Source organism: Capricornis sumatraensis, chromosome 22 (assembly GCF_032405125.1).
Source record: "Capricornis sumatraensis isolate serow.1 chromosome 22, serow.2, whole genome shotgun sequence".
Taxonomy (NCBI): domain Eukaryota; kingdom Metazoa; phylum Chordata; class Mammalia; order Artiodactyla; family Bovidae; genus Capricornis; species Capricornis sumatraensis.
In genome coordinates, this window is record NC_091090.1 from 30,728,573 (window position 1) to 30,752,971 (window position 24,399).

At 37.7% G+C, this 24,399-nt stretch overlaps 1 protein-coding gene across 1 annotated transcript in view; it reads left to right on the top strand.

The window, feature by feature from the left end:
* TSBP1 (testis expressed basic protein 1) overlaps window positions 1-19,241 on the top strand; it is a 150,297-nt gene extending 131,056 nt beyond the window's left edge. The window contains exons 39-41 of the mRNA XM_068994162.1: window positions 11,734-11,754; window positions 12,550-12,564; window positions 17,467-19,241. Coding sequence (XP_068850263.1) covers window positions 11,734-11,754; window positions 12,550-12,564; window positions 17,467-19,241 — 1,811 coding nt within the window. The remainder of the gene's footprint in view (window positions 1-11,733; window positions 11,755-12,549; window positions 12,565-17,466) is intronic.
* Window positions 19,242-24,399: the final 5,158 nt, after the last annotated feature.

The following is a 24,399-nucleotide window of genomic DNA, read 5'->3' on the forward strand; positions in this document are numbered from 1 at the left end:
ATATAACCAAAATGTCAGTTCTTCTCAGAGTTATCTACAGATTCAATGCAGTTTCAATCAAAATCCTAGGAAGATATTTTGTAAATGCTGAAAAACTGATTCTAAAGTGTATATGAAGTAGCAAAAGACACAGCATAGCCAATACAATATATTGAAAGAGGATCAACACTACCCAACTTAAAGACTTGTATATAAAGCTACAGTTATCCAGACAGGGTGGTATCGGTGAAAAAAACAGATAAACAGATCAGTAGAACAGAATAGACAGCCTAGAAATAGCCCTACTTACATATATAGAGTCAACTAGCAAAGACAATATGCTGGAGCAAAGATAAACTTCAACAAATGGTGTTGCCACACCTGCACATACACTTGCAAAAAATGAACCTTGACCCAGATCTTACTTAATTCAAAATGGATCACATCCCTAAACATAAAACCCAAAATTTTAACACTCCTTGAAGATAGCATAGGAGTAAATCTAGATGATGTTGGGAATGGCAATAACTGTCTAGATACAAAACTAAGAGCAGAATTGATAAGAGAAATAATTGATAAGCTGACTTCTTTAAAGTTTTCTCCTCTGCAAAGGCACTATCAAGAGAATTAGAAAATATGCCATGGACTGACAAAAAGTATTTGCAAAGACACTGTAATCTAAAACATACAAAGAACTCTTAAAATTCAATAATAAGAGAACAAGTTAAAAAATGAGCTAAAGACCTTAACAGATACATCACCAAAGAAGATATATGGATGGCAAATAAACATTAAAAAAGATGTTCAACATCATATGTCACCAAGGAATGCGAATTAAAAATTAGATACCACTACATACCTATTTAGAATGGTCAAAAATCAGAATACTGACAATACCAAATGCTGACAGGGATATGAAGCAACTTTGCTGAAGGAAATGCAAAATGGTATAGCCATTTTGGAAGACAGTTTGGCTGTTTCTTATTAGTCTAAACATACCCTTAACATACAATTTGGCAATCGTGCTCCTTGATATATACTCAAGGGATTCAAAATGTATGTCTACACTAAAACCTGCACACAGATTTTCATAGCAGCTTCATCTGTAATCGTCAAAACTTGGAAGCAAACAAGATGTTCTTCAAACTGTGGTACATCCAGGCAATGGAATATCATTCAACACTAAAAGGAAATGAGCTATAAAATCATGAAAAGACAGAGAGGAGACTTAAATGCATATTACTAAATAAAAGAAGCCAATCTGAAAAAGCTATATACTGTATAGAGAAGTGAAGTCACTCAGTCGTGTCTGACTCTTCGCAACCCCATGGACTGTATAAACTTCCAGGCTCCTCTGTCCATGGGATTTTCCAGGCAAGAATACTGGAGTGGGTTGCCATTTCCTTCTCCAGGGGATCTTCCCAATCTCAGGGATCACACCCGGGTCTCCCACATTGTAGGCAGATGCTTTTGCCATCTGAGCCACAAGGGAAGTATACTGTATGGTCATATATTATATGATCCCAACTATATGACATTCTTGAAAGACAAAATTATGGAGACAGTAAAAATATCAGTCATTGCCAGGGGTGAGGTGTGAAGTGGGAAAGGTGTAAGGAAACATGAATAGGTGGAGCATGATAATTTTGAGTGCAATGAAATACTGTGTACGATAATATACTGCTATATATGTCACTGAACATTTCCCCAAACCCATAGAATATATCACACCAAAAGTGAATCATATGCATAAAACAGGACACTCAAAGCCAGTGCATTGGGACAACCCTGAGGGATGGTATGGGGAGGGAGGTGGGAGGAGGGCTCAGGATGGGGGACACATGTACACCTATGGCTGATTCATGTCAATGTATGGCAAAAACCACTACAATATTGTAATGTAATTAGCCTCCAATTAAATTATTTTTTAAGATATATATACATATATATAATGGAATATTCAGTTCAGTTCAGTTGCTCAATCGTGTCCAGCTCTTTGCAACCCCATGGACTGCAGCACACCAGCCCTCCCTGTCCATCACCAACTCCAAGAGTTTACTCAAATTCATGTCCATTGAGTAGGTGATGCCATCCTACCATCTCATCGTCTGTCGTCCCCTTCTCCTCCTGCCCTCAATCCCTCCCAGCATCAGGGTCTTTTCAAATGAGTCAGTTCTTCGCATGAGATGGCCAAAGTATTGGAGGTTCACCTTCAACATCAGTCTTTCCAATGAACACCCAGGACTGATCTCCTTTAGGATGGACTGGCTGGATCTCCTTGCAGTCCAAGGGGCTCTCAAGAGTCTTCTCCAACACCACAGTTCAAAAGCAGCAATTCTTCGGTGCTCACCTTTCTTCACAGTCCAACTCTCACATCCATACATGACTAGGCGGACCTTTGTTGGCAAAGTAATGTCTCTGCTTTTTAATATGCTGTCTAGGTTGGGCATAACTTTCCTTCCAAGGAATAAGCGTCTTTTAATTTCATGGCTGAAATCCTACTCAGCTATAAAAATGAAATATTGCCATTTGTGACATGGATGGATCTAGAGGCTATTATGCTAAGTGAAATAAATCAGACAAAGATAAAAAAAAAAGGAATCATAATGTAAACTACAGACTTTGGATGAGTATGATATGTCAATCTATGTTTATCAGTTTAACAAATGTACCACTCTGGTAGGGGATATTGATAATGCAGAAGGTTGTGCATCTGTAGCAGTAGAAAGAATCTGGGAAATCATATTTTCTTCTTAAAATTGCTGTGAACTTAAAACTGCTCTTAAAAATGCTTACTAAAAAATTAGCATAGTATATTTTTAATTATCCAACTATGAAATTATAAGAAAAGTAAGAGAATATAAAATCTATACTATGAAAGTATCAATTTTTAAAGCAAGAGTGGGTAAATTAATATCACAAAAAGTATACCTCAAAGCAAAACTTACCAGAAACAATGAAGGACGTGACATTAAGATAAGAAAAAAATCAAAACACCAAGAAGACATAGAAATCCCATATATGTATGCACCAAACAGAGTTTTAAAAAATACAGGAAAAAAAACTAATAGGAATGAAAAGAGAACGAATAAAACTCACAATTACAGTGGGGAAATTCAAAGCCCTATTCTCAGCAACTGATAGAACTACAAAATAGAACATGAAAGAAGTGAGAGGCAGGCAGATATCTAAAGGGTGGTACCTCAGGCAGAGAGGACAATGAGCAAACCACTCTGTGACAGAAACATTTCTGAACTCTTTGAGGAAAAACAAGAATCACGTGCAACTGGAGCATAAAGAGATAAAGAGAAGCTATCAGAGAGCTATGAGGGGATAGATGTTCTAAGGCCTTCCTTGGAAAGGCACTGCAATGAGTTTGGCTTAAACAAGATGAGGAGTCATTGGTAGATCTTAACCAAAGTGATCCGATCTGACTGAAACTTTAAAAGGATACCTGTAGCTACTATATCGGAAAGTTGACTGGCAGACAAGGGTGAAAGCAGTAAGATCAGTTAGGGGGATGACAGTAACTTAATTCACAGTGAGTCATTAAGGTAGCAGGAAATATCAGATTCTTACAACACATTGAGGAATCTGCTGTCCTACCATAGCACTCTATCCTACTAGAGATCTTGATGGTACCATAGAAGAAAGAATTAGGGAAATGGAAGTAGGGAAGAATTGTTTCTGATCCAAAAATTAACATACCTCCTTGTTCTGATTTTCAGGAATACCTCAAGTACTTACTAGTAAAATTGCTAATCTATTTCTAGTATTTTAGTTTCCTCTAGAGCACAGATGAGTAAACTTTTCTGTAGAGGACAGATAATAAATATTTTAAGTTTTGTAAGCCATAAGGTCTCTGTCACAACTACTCAACTCTGCTGTTGTAGCACAAAAGCAGTCAGAAATAATATGTAAAAAAACAGCACGGATGTGTCCCAATAAGGCATTATTTGTAGACACTGAAATTTTAATGTCAATTTTCACACCTTACAAAATATTATTCTAATTTTTTCAACCAATTTTAAAATGTAAGCTCCATCCTTATCTCGCAGGATGTATGCATATATGTGGCAGGCTGGATAGATTTATTCCATTGGCTGTACTTTGCTAACTCCTTCTCTAGAATATAACTACTCATTTTCCTCAGTGGAAACACATTTTTTCCAGGTATTGTGTCAATTCCATGCTCTCTTTTCACTTTGTAAAGTTAGATATACCAAAAAACATCATGAAAAATGCAATAGAGAGCAAAGGGAACAAGGCAGACCAAATGGAAGATGGAGCATATGACTTAGAGGACATGAATACAGAAATAATTCAGTTATAAGAAGATAGAGAACTTAGATTTTTTCAAGTGAAGAGACCCTATAAGAGCTATCAGATTCAATCTGAAAAAGCAAACAGAAGAATAATTGGTGTAACATAAGGAGAAGAGAGGGAAAAGTAAGCAGGGAGTTTATTTTTAAAAGATAGCTGAGAACTTTCCAAACCTGGTGAAGGACTTTGACATAGGCATCCATGAAGCTAGTAGAACGCCTTATTATCTCAATGCTAAAAGGCCTCTCCAAGACACATTATAATGATGCTGCCAAAAATCACTGATGAATCTTAAAAGCAGACAAGAAAAAAAAGTAACCTACAAGTTACCCCCAGTGGACTATCAGGGGATTTCTTAGCAGAAACTTTACAGGCTAGAAGAGAGTGAAATAACATATTCAGAATGCCAAAAGATAAAAGTTATCAACAAATAATACTTTATCCAGCAAACTTATCTTTCAGAAATGAAATAAATAAAGGCTTTCTCAAAAACACAAAAGCTGAAGGAGTTCACCATGACAAGACCTGCCTTGCAAGAAAACCTAATCTAATTCTTCAGGCTAAAATGAAAAAATACTTATCAACTACATAAAAATATGTGACAGTACACAATTCTCCTGTAAAGGTGAAAAGTTAACAGAATTAGAAAAGTATAACTCTGTATTTGAATGATGTGTTAACTACTTAACTACAGTATAAAAGTTAAAGGAAAAGAGCAATAAAAATAACTATAGCTATACTGCTACTGCTAAGTCACCAGTCGTGTCCAATTCTGTGTGACCCCATAGACATTCTTTGACAAATTCATAGCATAAAAAATATAAGCTGTGACATGAAAAATATAAAAAGGGGTTCAAAGTTAATATTTGATATGCAAGGTCAGATCTTCATATAATTCAGTTGAAACAGCCTATTAAACAATTGAATGCAGAAGCAGATATGAGAATTTAGCCATATTCTCTTTAGCCAGACATTAAAAAGATTTGCAAAAAAATAAAAAAGTATATACACATGGAAGAGTCAAAGGACAGAGCCTTTTAAACAAATGAAAATAAGTTGCTGTTGGCATAAAAATGGACTCCTGTATCTATGAGACGTTTTATGTAATCCTCATTCAACCTACAAAGCAAAAATCTAGAGTAGATTCACAAAAAAATGTTAAAGAGGAAACTAAGTACATCACCATGGAAAACCACCAACTTACAAAGATAGGCAGAAACAGTAGGGAGAAAAAACAATGAAAATATCCATCAAATAAGAAGACAAACAATAAAGCAGTAGGACAAACTTACAAATCATAATAATCACACTAAATTCACCAATCAAAAGGTACAAAAACGCTGCTGCTGCTGCTGCTACTGCTAAGTCGCTTCAATCATGTCCGACCCTGTGCGACCCCACAAACGGCATCCCATCAGGCAAGAACACTGGAATGGGTTGCCATTTCCTTCTACAATGCATGAAAGTGAAAAGTGAAAGTGAAGTCGCTCAGTCGTGTCCGACTCTTAGCGACCCCATGGACTTCAGCCCACCAGGCTCCTCCATCCATGGGATTTTCCAGGCAAGAGTACTGGAGTGGGTTGCCATTGCCTTCTCCAACATTAATGTTAAATAGATTTAAAAACAAGATCCGACCATATTCTGCCCATAGGAGAATTATTTCAGCTCTAAACACACAGAGGCATGTGTGAAGTGAAGGGACAGAGTAATATACTTCATGTAAGTGGAAACAAAAACAAAGCAGATGTAGATATACTTCAGTTCAGTCAGTTAAGTCCAGTTCAGTCACTCCAGTCCAGTTCAGTCACTCAGTCATGTCCATCTCTTTGCGACCCCATGGACTGCAGCCCACTCAGGCTTCCCTGTCCATAACCAACTCCCAGAGTTTACTCAAACTCCTGTCCATTGAGTCGGTGATGCCATCCAACTATCTCATCCTCTGTCATCCCCTTCTCCTCCCACCTTCAATCTCTCCCAGCATCAGGGTCTTTCCTGATGAGTCATTTCTTCGCATCAGGTAGACAAAGTATTGGAGGTTCAGCTTCAACATCAGTCCTTCCAATGAATGTTCAGAACTGATTTCCTTTAGGATGGACTAGTTGGATCTCCTTGCAGTCCAAAGGACTCTCAAGAGTCTTCTCCAACACCACAGTTCAAAAGCATTAATTCTTCGGCACTCAGCTTTCTTTGGAGAAGGCAAAGGCAACCTACTCCAGTACTCTTGCCTGGAAAATCCCATGGATGGAGGAGCCTGGTGGGCTGAAGTCCATGGGGTCGCTAAGAGTCCGAAAAGACTGAGCAACGTCACTTTCACATTTCACTTTCATGCACTGGAGAAAGAAATGGCAGCCCACTCCAGTGTTCTTGCCTGGAGAATCGCAGGGATGGGGCAGCCTGATGGGCTGCCATCTACAGGGTTGCATAAAGTCTGAAGCGACTTAGCAGTAGCAGCAGCTTTCTCTATAGTCCAACTCTCACATCCATACATGACTACTGGAAAAACCATAGCTTTGACTAGATGGACCTTTGTTGGAAAACCAATGTCTCTGCTTTTTTATAAGCTGTCTAGGTTGGTCATAACTTTTCTTCCAAGGAGCAAGCGTCTTTTAATTTCATGGCTGCAGTCAGCATCTGCAGTGATTTTGGAGCCCAAAGAAATAAAGTCTGCCACTGTTCCCACTGTTTCCCCATCTACTTCCCATGAACTGATGGGATCGGATGCCATGATCTTCGTTTTCTGAATGTTGAGTTTTATGCCAACTTTTTCACTCTCTTCTCTCACTTTCATCAAGAGGTTCTTTAGTTCTTCTTTGCTTTCTGCCATAAGGGTGGTGGCATCTGCATATCTGAGGTTATTGATATTTCTCCCAGCAATCTTGATTCCAGCTTGTGCTTCATCCAGTCCAGCATTTCTCATGATGTACTCTGCATATAAGCTAAATAAGCAGGGTGACAATATACAGTCTTGACATACTCCTTTCCCTATTTGGAACCAGTCTGTGTTCCATGTCCAGTTCTAACTGTTGCTTCTTGACCTGCATACAGGTTTCTCAAGAGGCAGGTCAGGTGGTCTGATATTCCCATCTCTTTAAGAATTTTACACAGTTTACTGTGACCCACACAGTCAAAGACTTTGGCATAGTCAATAAAGAGAAAGTAGATGTTTTTCTGGAACTCTTGTGCTTTTTCAATGATCCAGCAAATGTGGGCAATTTGATCTCTGGTTCCTCTGCCTTCTCTAAATCCAGCTTGAACATCTAGAAGTTCACAGTTCACATACGGTTGAAGCCTGGCTTGGACATACTTACCTGAGACAAAATAAACTTTAAGCCAAAAACAGTAATAAGAGACAAACAAAGTCATTACATAATAAGGAAAGGTTCACATCAAGAAAATATAACCACTGTGAATATATATGCACCCAACACTGGCACACCTAAATATATTGTCAGTTATAATATTGAAGGGAGAAAGAGATAACAATACAATAACAGCAGGAGACTTCAATATCCCACTATCAGCAATAGATAGATCATCCAGAGAGAAAATCAACGGAGAAGTGCTGGAACTGAACTATAAGCTAGACCAAATGAACTTAACAAACATATATAGAACATTCCATCCAACAGCAACAAAATACACATTCTTCTCAAGTGCAATTGGAACACTCTCAGGGACAGATCATCAGTACAGTTCAGTTTAGTCGCTCAGTCGTGTCCGACCCTTTGCGACCCCATGAACTGCAGCACGCCAGGCAACTCACAGAGTTCACCCAAACTCATGTGCATCCAGTCGATGATGCCATCCAGCCATCTCATCCTCTGTCGTCCCCTTCTCCTCCTTCCCCCAACCCCTCCCAGCATCAGAGTCTTTTCCAATGAGTCAACTATTCACATGAGGTGGCCAAAGTATTGGAGTTTCAGCCTCAGCATCAGTCTTTCCAATGAACATCCAGGACTGATCTCCTTTAGGATGGACTAGTTGGATCTCCTTGCAGTCCAAGGGACTCTCAAGGGTCTTCTCCAACACCACAGTTCAAAAGCATCAATTCCTCAGCACTCAGCTTTCTTCACAGTCCAACTCTTACATCCATACATGACCACTGGAAAAACCATAGCCTTGACTAGACTGACCATTGTTGGCAAAGTAGTACCTCTGCTTTTGAATATGCTATCTAGGTTGGTCATAACTTCCTTTCCAAGGAGTAAGCATCTTAATTTCATGGCTGCAATCACCATCTGCAGTGATTTTGGAGCCCCAAAAAATAAAGTTTGACACTGTTTCCACTGTTTCCCCATCTATTTCCCATGAAGTGATGGGACTAGATGCCATGATCTTCATTTTCTGAATGTTGAGCTTTAAGCCAACTTTTTCACTCTCCACTTTCACTTTCATCAAGAGGCTTTTTAGTACAGATCATAGGATAGGACAAAAAGAAATAGAAGAAATCCAAATCAGGAAAGAAGTAAAACTGTCACTATTTATAGCTGGTATGATTTTATATATCAGTTCAGTTCAGTTCAGTCAGTTCAGTCGCTCAGTTGTGTCCGACTCTTTGCGACCCCATGAATCACAGCACGCCAGGCCTCACTGTCCATCACCAGCTCCCAGAGTTCACTCAGACTCACATCCATTGAGTCAGTGATGCCATCCAGCCATCTCATCCTCTGTCCTCCCTTTCTCCTCCTGCCCCCAATCCCTCCCAGCATCAGGGTCTTTTCCAATGAGTCAACTCTTCGCATGAGGTGGCCAAAGTACTGGAGTTTCAGCTTTAGCATCATTCCTTCCAAAGAAATCCCAGGGCTGATCTCCTTCAGAATGGATTGGTTGCATCTCCTTGCAGTCCAAGGGACTCTCAAGAGTCTTCTCCAACACCACAGTTCAAAAGCATTAATTCTTTGATGCTCAGCCTTCTTCACAGTCCAACTCTCACATCCATACATGACCACAGGAAAAACCATAGCCTTGACTATATAGAAAATATCAAAGATGCAACCAAAAAACTTTTGGAACTAGTCAACAATTTCAGTAAGGCTTCTGACACAAAGGCTCCCCTGGTGATTCAGACAGTAAAGCATCTGCCTACAATGTGGGAGACCCAGGTTCAATCCCTGGGTCAGGAAGATCCTCTGGAGAAGGAAATAGCAACCCACTCCATTATTCTTGCCTGGAAAATCCCATGGACAGAGGAGCCTGGTAGGCTACAGTCCATGGGGTCACGAAGAGTCAGACATGACTGAGCAACTTCAATTTCACTTTCACTTTCACTTTTCCGATACAAAACCAATATTTGGGAATCAATTGCACTTCTACACACTAATATTGAAACTGAAAAAGTAATAAAGACAACTTTCCCATTCACAGTAACATCAAAACCAATAAAATATCTAGGAACAAATTTAACCAAGAAAGGGAAATCACTGTACAACAGAAACTATTAACACTTTGCTAAAAGAAATCAAAGAAGAAACAATGGAAACCCATCCCCAATGTTTGTGGATCAGAAGAATTAATACTGTTAAAATGTTCACACTACCCAAAGCCATCTATACGTTTCAAAACAATCCCCATTAAAACGGTATTCTTCATATTCAACACAGAAATAGAAGAAAAAAAAAGTCTTAAAATTTATATGGAACTACAAAGAACTCAAATCCTGATGGGAAAAAAACAAAAGTAGATATGTCACATTTCCTGATCTCAAACTATATTACAAAACTATAGTAATTAAAACAGTATGGTACTGGCCTAAAAATAAATCAATGTAACCAAATAGCTCAGAATTAAACCTTCGCATACACAGTCAACTCATATGCAACAAGGAAGCCAAGCACATCCAATGGAAAAGATAGTCTCTTCAGCAAATGGCGTTTCACCTCACACCAGGTAGAATGGCTATACCCTAGAGTGTGAGATAACAAGGGTAACAAGGATGCAGAGAGAAGAGAAACCTTGTGCACTGTTGATGGGAATGTAAATTAGTTCAATCACTATGGAAAACAATAAAGAGATTCCTCAAGAAATTAAAAGTGGATCTACCAAATTATCCAGCAATACCTCTTCTGCTATATACCCAAAGGAAATGAGACAGGATATCAATGAGATATATGTATTCCCATGTTTATTGCATCATATTCACAATAGCCAAGATATGGAAACAACCCAAGTGCCCATCAATGGATGAGTGAATAAAGAAGATGTGGCATACAATCATTCCTCTGTATTCAGGGATGCAGCATCTATGTACTCAACCAACCATGTATAGAAAGCATTTGGGAATAAAAATGCCAGAAACTTCCAAAAAGCAAAACTTGAATTAGCCACATGCAAACAACTACTTACACAGCATTTACACCATGTTAGGTAGGTGAAGTCGCTCAGTCGTGTCCGACTCTTTGCGACCCCGTGGACGGTAAACTACTAGGCTTCTCCATCCATGGGATTCTCCAGGCAAGAATACTGGAGTGGATTGCCATTTCCTTCTCCAGGGGATCTTCCCAACCCAGGGATCAAACCCAGGTCTCCCGCATTGTGGGCAGACACTTTAACCTCTGAGCCACCAGGGAAGCCCCAACACAGTGTTAGGTACTATAATAAATCTAGAAATGATTTAAGTATACAGGAGAATGTTCATAGGTTTTATGCAAATATGATACCATTTTATAATAAGAAACTTGAGCTCCATGGATTTGAGCAGGGGGTGCAGGGAATAAAATATCTCCCACAGATACTGAGGGATGACTGTATGTATACACTGAAATATTATTCACAGTCATGAGAAAGCACATATCACCATTTGCAACAATATGGATGGACCATGAGTATATTATGCTAAGTGGATAACTGAGAGACAGAGGAAGTAAAGTACTACATGTACTCTATATGTGGAATCTAAAAAAGTCAAACTAGTAAAAAACAGAAGTAAAATGGTGGTTACCAGGGCATTGGGGGTGCAGGTATAGGAGAGATGCTTAAGGATACAAACTTGCAACAAGTAGTAAATAAGATCTGGAGATCTGATACACAGTATAGTGAATATAGACAACAAAACTATAACTGTCAAACTTGCTAAGAGACTACAACATAAGAATTCCAACCACTAAAAAGAAAGGATCATTATGTAATGTGATAGAGTTGCTAATGATCCTGCAAAGATTGTCATATTATAATATATAAAATATATCAAATTAACATGTATATTTCAAATCTGCATAATGTTGTATGTCAATTATATATATTCATTAAAACATCTTTAAATAAAGTAGCTAATCACAACAGACCAAGAGAAGGGGGAAGGGAAAGGAAGGTTTTCCATATTCAAATAAGTAGAACTTAATTGTTCATGACACAGATTGCAACCAGTGCAGAGGATTGAGGGTTGAAGAAGAGAAACCCAATACCTACTGCTGTGTTTATCTTTGTCTCTTTCAGTGGACAGTTCTGGAAAAGTCAGTAAGTTTGGATCATTTCCTTGCCTTATCCATTTCTGTGTCTAGATACTTTGAGTTTTTGTTACCAGATATTTTTGTATTCCAAGTTCTTCTACCTTAGAGTAATCAGTATTTCTTAAATAAGTGATTTTCTCTTATTTTTATTTCCTTTTCTCTATTTTTTCTTTGTCACCAAATATAATGGTCTTGTAGTTGGTCCTGATTATTTACTACCAAACATTATTGGCAGTGTATATTCCCAGCTAGTCCGTCACAAAAGAGTCTGTTTTCTTCATGCTGAAAACTGGCAATAGATAATTTTTACTAAAAAAAAAAAAAGCCCTAGGATTGACATAATGATAGATGTCAGAAAAAGATGGTGATTTTGATAACTGACTAATGATACATATTTTTCAAACTGAAGTAGAGTGGGTAAAAATCTGACTTGTAAGAGAATAATGAAAGGTGGGAAACTGTTTGAATTTTGGTAGAATATTACTTACCCACAGATTCAAATCCATTAAATGGCTTTCTAATGTTTGCATGTTACTTCTCTATGGAGTAGCATATGGAGTTTTGGCCACCAGGATTCCTGAGTATGAAACAGAGGGCTTTATACTCCCTGGAAGTCCTATTTCTGGATTCACCAACAAAGACAGTGAAGGACAGGGAAGCCTGGCATGCTAACGTCCATGGGGTCACAAAGAGTCGGACATGACTTAGGACTGAACAACAACCAACAAAGGGTATCATTGAGAACTGGGTTCTTCTTGAGTTATAAAAGTCCAACTGACTTCTTTTTGTATTTCATTTTTAGCACTATCTCCTATGGGTAAGTTCATTATCTATTCACAACTTTGATATTTTACATTATTTATAGTTATTGTCTGACCTGATTGTTTTTACTCCCCAAATAGTCTTGTGCTTCCAAGGTCATTTTAAATGTCCCTATTCTCCAGAATTTTCCAACACTTTCAGCAACTGTTTTTGGAGAGGTTGCTGTAGAGGAGATCAAGTTTACACAAAAGGGTGTGATAGATTACTAAGTTGTAGGTATCGCTATTCATCAATACCACTGGAAAACACACTGGAGACAATTTTTGCTTTATGTCATATATCAGTACAGTTCAGTTGCTCAGTCATGTCTAACTATTTGTGACCCCATGGACTGCAGCATGCCAGGCTTCCCAGTCCATCACCAATGCCTGGAGCTTGCTCAAACTCATGTCCATTGAGTCAGTGATGCCATCCAACTATCTCATCCTCTGTCGTCCCCTTCTCCTGATGTCTTCAATCTTTCCCAGCATTAGGGTCTTTACTAATGAGTCAGCTCTTTGCATCAGGTGGCCAAAGTATTGAAGCTTCAGCTTAAGCATCAGTCCTTCCAATGAATATTCAGGATTGATTTCCTTTAGGACTGACTGGTTTGATCTCCTTGCAGTCCAAGGAACTCTCAAGAGTCTTCTCCAATATATGTCATAGATATATGACACCAATTTTTGAAACAATACTTTAGTATTTTTTATACTATGTTCCTAAAGCCAAGACAGTCTATTTTCTCTGCCCTCTAACTCTTATTTCAAATAAAAAATAATGGACTAAGAAAATAGAAAAAAAATTTAAGATTTTAAAAAGGGTGCTATAGTATCTGGCCATCTTCTAGGCTCTGAAAAAGAATCTCCTTACTGACTCCCAGGAAAATACAATAAAAGACTGATTTCTGAATTCTGTTAGCTCTTTGCTGGTAATTTAGAACTCTGTTTAGTTATAAGTGAAGTTCAACTGAATCACATTGATAAGAAAAAGAAAACTACTTAAAAACAAAATTTTATGGACTTCCTGTTGCCTTCTAAATAACTTTACCTTTGAGAGATATAGTAGGTATTGAACACCTCTTATATACTGTGCACTGTGCTAGGCACTAGAGTAGGAAATGGAAACCCACTCCAGTATTCTTGCCTGGAGAATCCCATGGACAAGGGAGCCTGATGGGCTGCAGTCCATATAGTCCATACAGGGTTGCACAGAGTCGGACATGACTGAAGTGATTTAGCATGCATGCGTGCGTGTGCTAGGCATTTTCAAAAACAGTATGTCTTATTTCTACTATAGCCCTGCCTGGCAACTATTATTATCCCCCACTTTACAGATCAGGAAAATGGTTCAGACATGCCCAAGTTAAAAGAATTTGTAAACAGCAATATCAGGATCTAAAACCAGGATTTCTTGTCTCTGAAGTACACACATTTTCCACATCAACACATTGCCTCCTATACTGAACCACCAATGCCTTTTTTGTAATTAGACCTGAAACCTTATCTACAAATCAGATATTTTTAAACACAAACATATACCTACTAGAAAAGCTATGTAATTAAATGTGTAAAGAATCCTTTTTAAAATAGAAGACATCTCACTTAAATCAATTAAGCTTTTAACTTTTTTAAATTCAGATTTGTCTATATCAGCATTATTTAACTAAGAGCTCAATCTTCAATGAAATCTTATAAAACAAAACAGAACAATAACTTAAAACTGTGGAAAATGTCACCATAAGAAACAATATTTAAATGTCATGAGATACATTTCAAGTCTCTCAAACTGTTCTAACCACTGGTAAACATAAAATATGTCTATATTTAATCATAGTTAAGGCTTACTGTTCTTTCTCAGTTCACACTTAAAAGGAGGGTGGGTTTGTGGGTGCGGGAAGCAGGCAAAATTGAAAGGGACAATTATTTTCTTTTGATTCACAGAACAAAGAACATACAGTCAGACTAGTCCTGAGGTGTCTGTAGCTCTCAAATGCCCTCCCCACATGGGGAAGGTGACAATACTGTGTATGTTTTCTTAACAAAAAGAAAGTGGGCTATAGGAAGGGATTGCAGGGGGATTCATTTTTAATGAATATTTCTTAATTGCCAGCTTAATCTTTTAAACTGTTTCCTGGTGAAAGATATGTTCTTATTGACAGTATTTCAAACATATTCTTCCCAGTTGATATTTTCAGTGCAAAGAAGTTAAGATTTAATTCATAGTTCAAAGAAAGATTTAAAACAGATCAGCCCATCAAACTTCATCATCCTCTCAAGCTGAGGTTATTTTCTCACCTCCACTTTCAACTAATAAGTATATGATCTTTCAAAACTTAACCCAAAGCCTGAGAACTATGATTCATCTCTCCAATACTTAAAGATCTTTTAGAGTCTACATCTGATTGTGCTCTAATGATCACTAAATTAAAAACCTAATAAGATTAATATCCAACAAAGCCCATGATCTATCTTCTACCTTATTTAACTATCATAGAATTAGAATTATTAATGTGACAGTTGTTTCATGATATCACTTAGCTTTAGTAAAAATTAATCCAATTCAAAGTTTTTAATCAGCCTGAATACAATGATCACTAAAATTTTAATTAAGTCTTTTGATTATACTATAATTTTTTTGTATAGGCTTTTGCCTGCAATAAATGGACTTTCAACCAGAGCTTACAAATTTTTATAATACAGAGATTCTGTGGTTCAAGGGAAAGAAAAGATTTATGTATTATCTAGAAATTTAGGAGAAGGGACAGACGAACTTAAAATTTGATGAAAGAATGATCTGTGGCTTACTTCTGCAATTCAAAGTTGAAATAGGGGTAAATTTCACTTTATGGGATAACTAGTTTTCTAAAAAATAAATCCTAGAAAATCTATTTCTGATAATTAACTTTAAAGCAGAAAATATACAGCAAAGATATTAAAATAACCAAGGGTATGAAGATACTGTTAGAAGTAACTAAGAGGTATTTTAGATTAGGAGGTTCAGTAGAAAAGCATACTCTTTACCACACCCCCAAACAAAGTGTCCACTGGTAGTGCTGTCAAAATCAAAATATTCTGGATTTTCTCAATACAGAAATGCTTAAGATATATTACCACTGATTTTCATTAGAAAGTTGGAAATGGGTTTTTCTAGAATAAAATATCCATATTAATATCTTGCTGAGCAGTACTAGGGAAGAAAATATACAGAAGGGCTCAAAAAGCATTACTGCAGGGTTCTTAATGTTATATTTATCTTGGTGTCAAAGTCTTAAAATACCAAACAGAAAACACTGAATTACAATATCCAGTTTGATTCAGAGTTACCTTCTTACCTAATTCAAGTATCTCACTTATTTATAACTAGTAGAATTCAGTTATGTATATGTTAATTTTTCAAACATCAAACCCTAAATGTACCAAAGAGCTTCCTATATTAAAAACTGAAGTTAAATTTTAAGCACTAAATCTTTCTGTAATGCAATTAACCATTTCTTTAAATTATTTGGTTGCAACTAAGAATGTCTTGACAGATCAGAGAGAGTTTTGATAGATCAGAGGCAGAGACAGACAGACATGTGTCTGTCTCACGTGGCAGTAATAATAGTTAACATTTATTCACTACATACTGTGTTTCATGCACTGAACTGACTGCTTAACTTAGATAGTATTGATATTTAATCCTCCTTATACTTCTGTGAAGTAGCTACTTACACTTCTGTGAAGTACCTATTCTCATTTTACAGCTTAGAAAGTTTCCCCAAGATCACCCAGCTAGTCAAGTATGGCGTCGGATTTAAACCAGTCTGTCTCTAAAGGCCATGCTCCTTAAACACTGTCTAGAATCCTTAAACAGCTGAACAAAGTGGGCAGAAAAGACTAAATATGAAAAAAGTAAGTCTTTGGGTTTTAACTGATTTACTCAAATAAACCCAGCTAACAGGGATGTTTTTAAGTCTTAAATTCAGTATTCTTTCTATGCCATTAAATATTAAATATTGGATTTGCTCAAGGCAAGGCATCCCTCTGCTTCATGGCAAGAACCCACACAAGTTTCCTTGGTACTACAGATACTGTTTTTTCTTAATCCAGGGAATCAAATCATCAAAAAAAAAAAAAAAGGCAAAAACTAACAAATTCAAGTTTATAGAACACACAGAAATTGAGACTCAAAGAGTTGATTTACCTATATATGAAAAAAAGGACTTGAAATTTTTGTATAATGCGTTAGCAGGTGTCTAGGGTATCAGTTAAAACAGACCTTTGAAGTCTGACTACTCAGGTTCAAATCCCAGCTCCACCATCTTCTAACTTCATCACCATATTCACACTCATTTAAACATTCTGTACCTTAGTTTATTAATCTGTAAAATAGGGATAGTAATAGTACCTACCCTATATGGTTTCTGTGAGGATTAAATGAGTTAATACATACAAAGTGGTCAGAACATTACTGCCTGGTATATGGTAAGCACTAAATAATTATCAGCTAGCACTAGCATTACTTTTGCACATTAATAAGATATGCTTTTATTCAATAGGGAAAGCATATTTTGAATTTCTTCTTTCTATTTTAAGAAACAATCATTGCTTTCTATAATTTTTCTAGAGTTAAATTCTATTTCTTTTTGGAATACATCCTCCATTAGCTATCAAATATTATTTATTAGACACAATATATTGAACAAACGCCAGTTCATTTTGAAAACATTTTACCTTTTCTTCCATTAATCTTTTGATTTATTGAAAGAAGTCTGAAAAGTTATCAATATTTATATAATTTTATGTGTAGAGTTTCACCATTTTATATTTTGAGGAAAAGCTCAAGTTATCTCCACAAATTATCTCCATTTGTCAATTTTATGTAGGAATAAAACAAAAATACTTGATATCTGAATCATGCACTCTTGTTGTGTGCTCAGTTATATTTCCAGGTTACATGGATGGAGAACTTATAAAAAAATCAGATTCCAAAGCCCAGATTCTAAAAAGTGGAAGCACTACAAAGTTTCAGAGTAACCAAGAAGAAAACAAGGAAGAACTACAGAAAAAAATCTCATTTATAGATTCTGATGAAGTCGTGATAGCAGAGCACAAAAGAGAATTAAGCAATTTCCAAGATGTTGAGTTGCAGAAAGGTAAGATAGAAATGGAAGTCAAAGTAAAAGACAGTAATGCTGAGATAATGAAAAGACGAGAATCCCAAGAAAAAGTGAGAGACATGAAAATGCCAAGAGAAGCAGCAGCCCAGGTAGAGGAGAGTGAGGCTGAAGTACCCCAAGGACAGGAAGCCCAAGTAGAGAAGAATGAGGCCGAAACAGCACAAGGGCAGGAAGCCCGAGGAAAGAAAAATGAAGTCAAAATACCGAAAGGACAGGAAGCCCAAAAAGAGGAGAGTGAAGTCAAAATACTACAAGGACAGGAAGCCCAAATAAAGAAAAGTGAAGCCAAGATACCAAAAGAACAGGATGTCCAAGTGGAAAAGAGTGAGGCCAAAGTACCACAAGGACAGGACGCCCAAGCAGAGGAAAGTAAAGCTGAAATACCACAAGGACAGGACGCCCAAGCAGAGAAAAGTGAAGCCAAAATACCAAAAGGACAGGATGTCCAAGTGGAAAAGAGTGAGACCAAAGTATCACAAGGACAGGAAGTCCAAGTAGAGAAAAGTGAATCCAAAATACCAAAAGGACAGGACACCCAAGTAGAAAAGAGTGAGGCCAAAGTACCACAAGGACAGGAAGCCCAAGTAGAGAAAAGTAAAGCTGAAATACCACAAGGACAAGACACCCAAACAGAGGAAAGTGAAGCCAAGATACCAAAAGGACAGGGGCCCAAAGTAAAGAAGAGTGAGACCAGAATACCAATAGGGCAGGGGTCCCAAGTAAAGAAGAATGAGACCAGAATACTAAAAGGACAGGGGTCCCAAGTGAAGAAGAGTGAGACTACAATACCAATAGGTCAGGGGTCCCAAGTAAAGAAGACTGAGACCAGAATACCAGTAGGACAGGGGTCCCAAGTTAAAATACCAATAGGACAGGGGTCCCAAGTAAAGAAGAGTGAGACCAGAATACCAACAGGGCAGGGGTCCCAGGTAAAGAAGAGTGAGACCAGAATACCAATAGGTCAGGGGTCCCAAGTAAAGAAGAGTGAGACTAGAATACCAGTAGGACAGGGGTCCCAAGTTAAAATACCAATAGGACAGGGGTCCCAAGTAAAGAAGAATGAGACCAGAATACCAATAGGGCAGGGGTCCCAAGTAAAGAAGAGTGAGACCAGAATACTAAAAGGACAGGGGTCCCAAGTTAAAATACCAATAGGACAGGGGTCCCAAGTAAAGAAGAGTGAGACCAGAATACCAACAGGACAGGGGTCCCAAGTAAAGAAGAGTGAGACCAGAATACTAAAAGGACAGGGGTCCCAAGTGAAGAAGAGTGAAACTAGAATACCAATAGGTCAGGGGTCCCAAGTGAAGAAGACTGAGACCAGAATATCAAATGGACAAACGGCCCAAGAAAAGGAGAGTTCAGAAGACAAAGAAAAGCAGGACAATGAAAAGAGAGATACAGGGAAAGATAAAGAAGAAAATGATGCCAAAAACAAGAATGTTCATGGAGAAAAGGGCAAAGTTCAAGGAAAGAATAACTTGACAATCAAGGATAAAAAAGTGGAAACTTCACAAAGGCGCAAAACCAAGTAAAGCTTCCTTTGCTTGTAAAGTACAACAAAAAGGAAAAGCAGTGGTAAATAAAAGGCCCATAAGACAACTGATTATTATGACTTCTGTCCTCCAAATACAAGTCATATCCTAGCCATTATTTAACTGTATCATAGTAGATTGCCTTTAAATTATACATCTGCAGAGTTTCTGCTATTCAGAAGTTTGAAGAGTTTTAGACCTCTTCATTCACAAACCTCAGCTTCTACCTCTGTTATAAATTGATACTTAGATTTACTCAGTCAATAAAGACTGGATACTTTCTGAAATAAAACATTTCTATTTTAAAAATTAAAATAATTTCCTTTGACAAATATTTTATCTTTGTGATAGCCTGACCAATCAACCAACCAGTAATTCCTCCCGGTGGATCTGTTTCCAAGGCACTGTTCTAGCAATAAGGGGTGTACAGAAAAATATGAGTCCCTACAAATCAAGTAGCTTGTAGCATATACAATGACATAGTATGCATATGTGTGACAGTTTTATTTTTAAGTAAAATCTAAGCATCAAAATGAAGCTTATGTGGACAATATAATACAAGTTAGCAACCTCTTTGGATGAGAAGATGAAGGGATACCCGCATGAGGAAGAAAGAAGTAGTATATGATGTATCTCAAAAGAGAGATGAGATGCTGAATGAAGTAGAACAAGTAGAAGAAACCCAAAGGGATTAAAGACTGCCATGTTATGTTCCAGGGGAAGTAGGAAATTTTATTGTTGCATCAGGCTCATAAGCATTTGGTGGTATAATTTTGAAAAGGAGGGTTAGAAGAAGATTCTGAAGGGATTTTAAAAATAAACCCAGAATTTATACTTTATTCATTAGGTAACTGGAATCCTCTTGAGTGTTTGAGAAGGAGAGTGAAGCAAATAAAGTGTTAGTCATGTTAGAAAGTGTTACTCACTCAGTTGTGTCCAACCCTTTGCAACCCCATGGACTGTAGGCCACAAAGCTCTTCTGTCCATGGGATTCTCCAGGCAAGAATACTGGAGTGGGTTGCCATTCCCTTCTCCAGGGGATCTTCCTGACCCAGGGATCGAACCCAGATCTTCCCTGGTGGCTCAGAAGTAAATAAGGTTGCATTTAAAGAACAATACTCAAAATAGACTGAAGAGGAGAAACATCATAGGTAGTAAAACTAGTTAAGGGGCACTTGTAGTAGTAAAAGATAGAGAATAAATAGAGATAGATATGACATCTTTTCTCAAAAAGAATCACTACTTAATAATGACTGCCTATATATGAGCAAGGAAAAGCAAAATAATTGATGACTCCATGACTACTGAAACACAGTGGCAGACAATAACAAACAAGGAGCTAATTTGTGGAGCAAAAAGGGAATAACAGATATATTGAATTTAAGGGGGCAAACGATAACACCTGTCACTTGAGGGTCTGCAGCCAGTCCAATAGAGGTCACAGTTGAAGCCTTAAGAGTAAATGACCTCCTCAAAGGAGAAAGTACAGAGCTAGCAGAAACACAGGTCTAAGAACTAACCTTGTCACTTGTACTATGTTGAAGAAGAAAATTAAGGTATGGGAAGACAGAAAGGAGGATCTATATAATGAACGTTATGATAGTTAAGGAAGATGAGAATTTCAAAAAAGAAACTATAATTAAAGGATAACTGAGACTCCAAGGAGAATAAAAACAGAAATAGACCACTGAAGTTGCTGTTTTGAAGATGACTGATAAACTTGTAAAAAGCACTTTACAAAATGAGATAGCCAAGAGAAGGAATGTAAGTGGGCAGAATATAGAGACAAATTAAGTAGCTACAGGATATACCTTACAATAAAGTCAGTTTTAGGCTGATTAAAAGAATAGATTTTAGGAACTGTATTTTCATGCTACTACTATTCTGTGCTAGTTAACCTATACTCTGAATATTACATTCAGTTCTGTCATGGGATGTGGATCAAGTAGAGTGCCTGCAGAAGAGAAAGACTATGATGGTATGTGTGCATGCTAAGTCGCTTCAGTCATGGCTGACTCTTTGTGATCCTATGGACTATAGCCTGCCAGGCTCCTCTGTCCATAGGATTCTCCAGGCAAGAATTCTGCAGTGGGTTGCCATGTCTTCTTCCAGGGGATCTTCCTGACCCATGGATTGAACCCGCATCTCTTTATATCTCCTGCATTGACAGGCAGGTTCTTTACCACTAGTGTCTTCTGGGAAGCCCATGATGATAAGGGAATTCAAATAATTTCAAGTAAGCAGAAAGTTCTACAGTCTCACCTGGGGTGGTAGGAGAAAGACACACAGGGAGAAAATGAGAATTATTTTCAAATATATGAAGGTTCATCATGGATTAGAATATTTTGTATAACCCCAAGGAAATAAGACCAATGAATGGAGGATTCAAAGTAATGGATTTTTATGTAAGCAATAAGGAAAATCAGGATACCTAAAAGAGTCTGAGCAAGAGTTTAATGTATACTTATGGTTGATTCACATTGTGGTATGGAAGAAGCCAACACAATATTGTAAAACAATTACCCTCCTATTAAAAATAAGTTTTTAAAACAAAGAGGAGTGCATGATCAATCAGTGGAAATGCTGCAGAGGAGATTCTAAAGAATCAGCTAAGTGGTTGGAATAGATTATCTATATTGTTTCTTCCAAATATGAGTTTATATTTCAAAGTACAAAATTCTTTTGGACTAACTGGATGTCTTCCAAGGAAGTTTTTCAAGTTAATCTAATACTCTAGGATTCTTTAAAGGGGTTTGACCAAAAACAAAGAGAAAGAAACAATACTTTGGTACCTCCCCAAAGTATAAAACACCATATAAATGGTTCATGCTATTCAACCATAAGCTGACAGGAGAAGCTCCACAAGTCAGACCACTGTGTGGACCCCTCCCGTGTGCTCAGAGCCCCGCACCTGGTATAGAATCCTAAGTTAATTTCAAGAGTCTCAAAACTCCTTAAGACCTTTGATAAACTACATGGATTTATTAGCAAGACTGCATTGGGGAAAAAAATGGAGTGGAGGAGGAGAATAAATATTGAACATGGTTGATATCTCTTGCATATATTATGCTAATCAGGAAAAATGTAACCAGAAGGTTTTTAATATAGTTTAAAATATTTAGGTTTTCATGACCCTTATGTCATTTTTCTATAGCTCTCTGGGTTCAACTGGTAGTTTTGTTGTTGTTCAGTTGTTCAGTTATGTCCAACCCTCTGCAACTGCACTGACTGCAGCACACCAGGCTTCTCTGTCCTTTACCATCTCCCGGAGCTTGCTCAAACTCATGTCCATTGAGTTCGTGATGGCATCCAATCATCTCATCCTCAGTAACCCCTTCTCCTCCTGCCTTCAATCTTTCCCAGCATCAGGATCTTTTCAAACGAGTCAGCTCTTTGCATCAGGTGGCCAAAGTACTGGAGTTTCAGCATCAGTTCTTCTAATGAATATTCAGGGTTGATTTCCTTTAGGATTGACTGGTTTGATCTCCCTGCAGTCCAACAGACTCTCAAGAGTCTTCTCCAACACCACAGTTTAAAAGCTTCAGTTTTTCAGCGCTCAGCTTTCTTTATAGTCCAACCCCCACATCCATACATGACTACTGGAAAAACCATAGCCTTCACTATACAGACCTTTGTTGGTAGTTAGCTAGAGGATTTAGAAGGCTCTGACAAATGCAGTTTCTCTAGGATTTCTGCTAAGAAGCCAGGACCCTGCCAAGGCAACTACTAAAAAAAAAAAAAAAAAAACAGACACACTTTAGCAATCAGCTCAGCTGACTCCATACTGAAGAGTATATCCCTCTGAACCAAGGACTCAGAAGAGATGAATTCATAGAAACCTCCCTGTATGTTCGCCAAAATTTCTAGCTTGCAGTCAAAACATTTCTATCCCCACTAGAGGTTTCTTTGAAAGCAAGTAAGTCATACAATAGGAAACTCCAACTATGGAAATGGAACATTCTCTAAAGACCGCCAAAAAACAGACTAGTTAAAAACAATTGTTAATCCTCCATTTAAAATACAGATATGAAAATCTTCCCTGGTGGCTCAGATGGCAATGAGTCTGCTTGCAATGTGGGAGACCCAGATTCAATTCCTGGGTTGGGAAGATCCTCTGGAGAAGGAAATGGCAACCTACTCCAGTATTCTTGCCTGGAAAATCCCATGGATGGAGGAGCCTGGCAGGCTACAGTTCATGGGGTCGCAAAGAGTTGGACACGACTGAGTGACTAACACACATGAAAATCTTAAAGGACCCCCAAAAAAGGAAGGGGAAAGGGGTGAGCTATCAAAATAGCACCATGTTTAGCAAAATGACGCAAATATTAGTAAAATGAATATATGTACTTTCAAGATAGTTTAGATACAAAGGTAGGAATATAGGACTTAACAGAAAATAAATGGTGGTAAATTTTATCTTACAAGTAAGCTAACAAATGTCAAGTGCCTGGTTCACAAAAACATACCGGAAACATACATCAAAACTTCAAGTTGGTTGCTAAGAGAGCAGATTTTAAAAGTTCTCACCAAAGGGAAAAAAGAAAATTTGTAACTGTGTGAGGTGATGGATGTTAACTAAACTTATTATAGAAATCTATAATATATACACATATATCATATGTTGTACACCTTAAACTTACACAGTTATATGTCAATTATATCTCAATAAAACTAAGGATGAAATAAATTATTACACTTTCAGTTCAGTTCAGTTCAGTCACTCAGTCATGTCTGACTCTTTACGACCCCACGAATCGCAGCACGCCAGGCCTCCCTGTCCATCACCAGCTCCCGGAGTTCACCCAAACTCATGTGCATTGAGTCGGTGATGCCATTCAGCCATCCCATCCTCTGTCATCCCCTTCTCCTCCTGCCCTCAATCCCTCCAAGCATAAGGGTCTTTTCCAGTGAGTCAACTCTTCGCATGAGGTGGCCAAAGTATTGGAGTTTCAACATCAATCCTTCCAATGAACACCCAGGACTGGTCTCCTTTAGAATGGACTGGTTGGATCTCCTTGAAGTCCAAGGGACTCTCAAGAGTCTTCTCCAACACCACAGTTCAAAAGCATCAATTCTTCGGCGCTCAGCTTTCTTCACAGTCCAACTCTCACATCCATACATGACCTCTGGAAAAACCATAGCCTTGACTAGATGGACC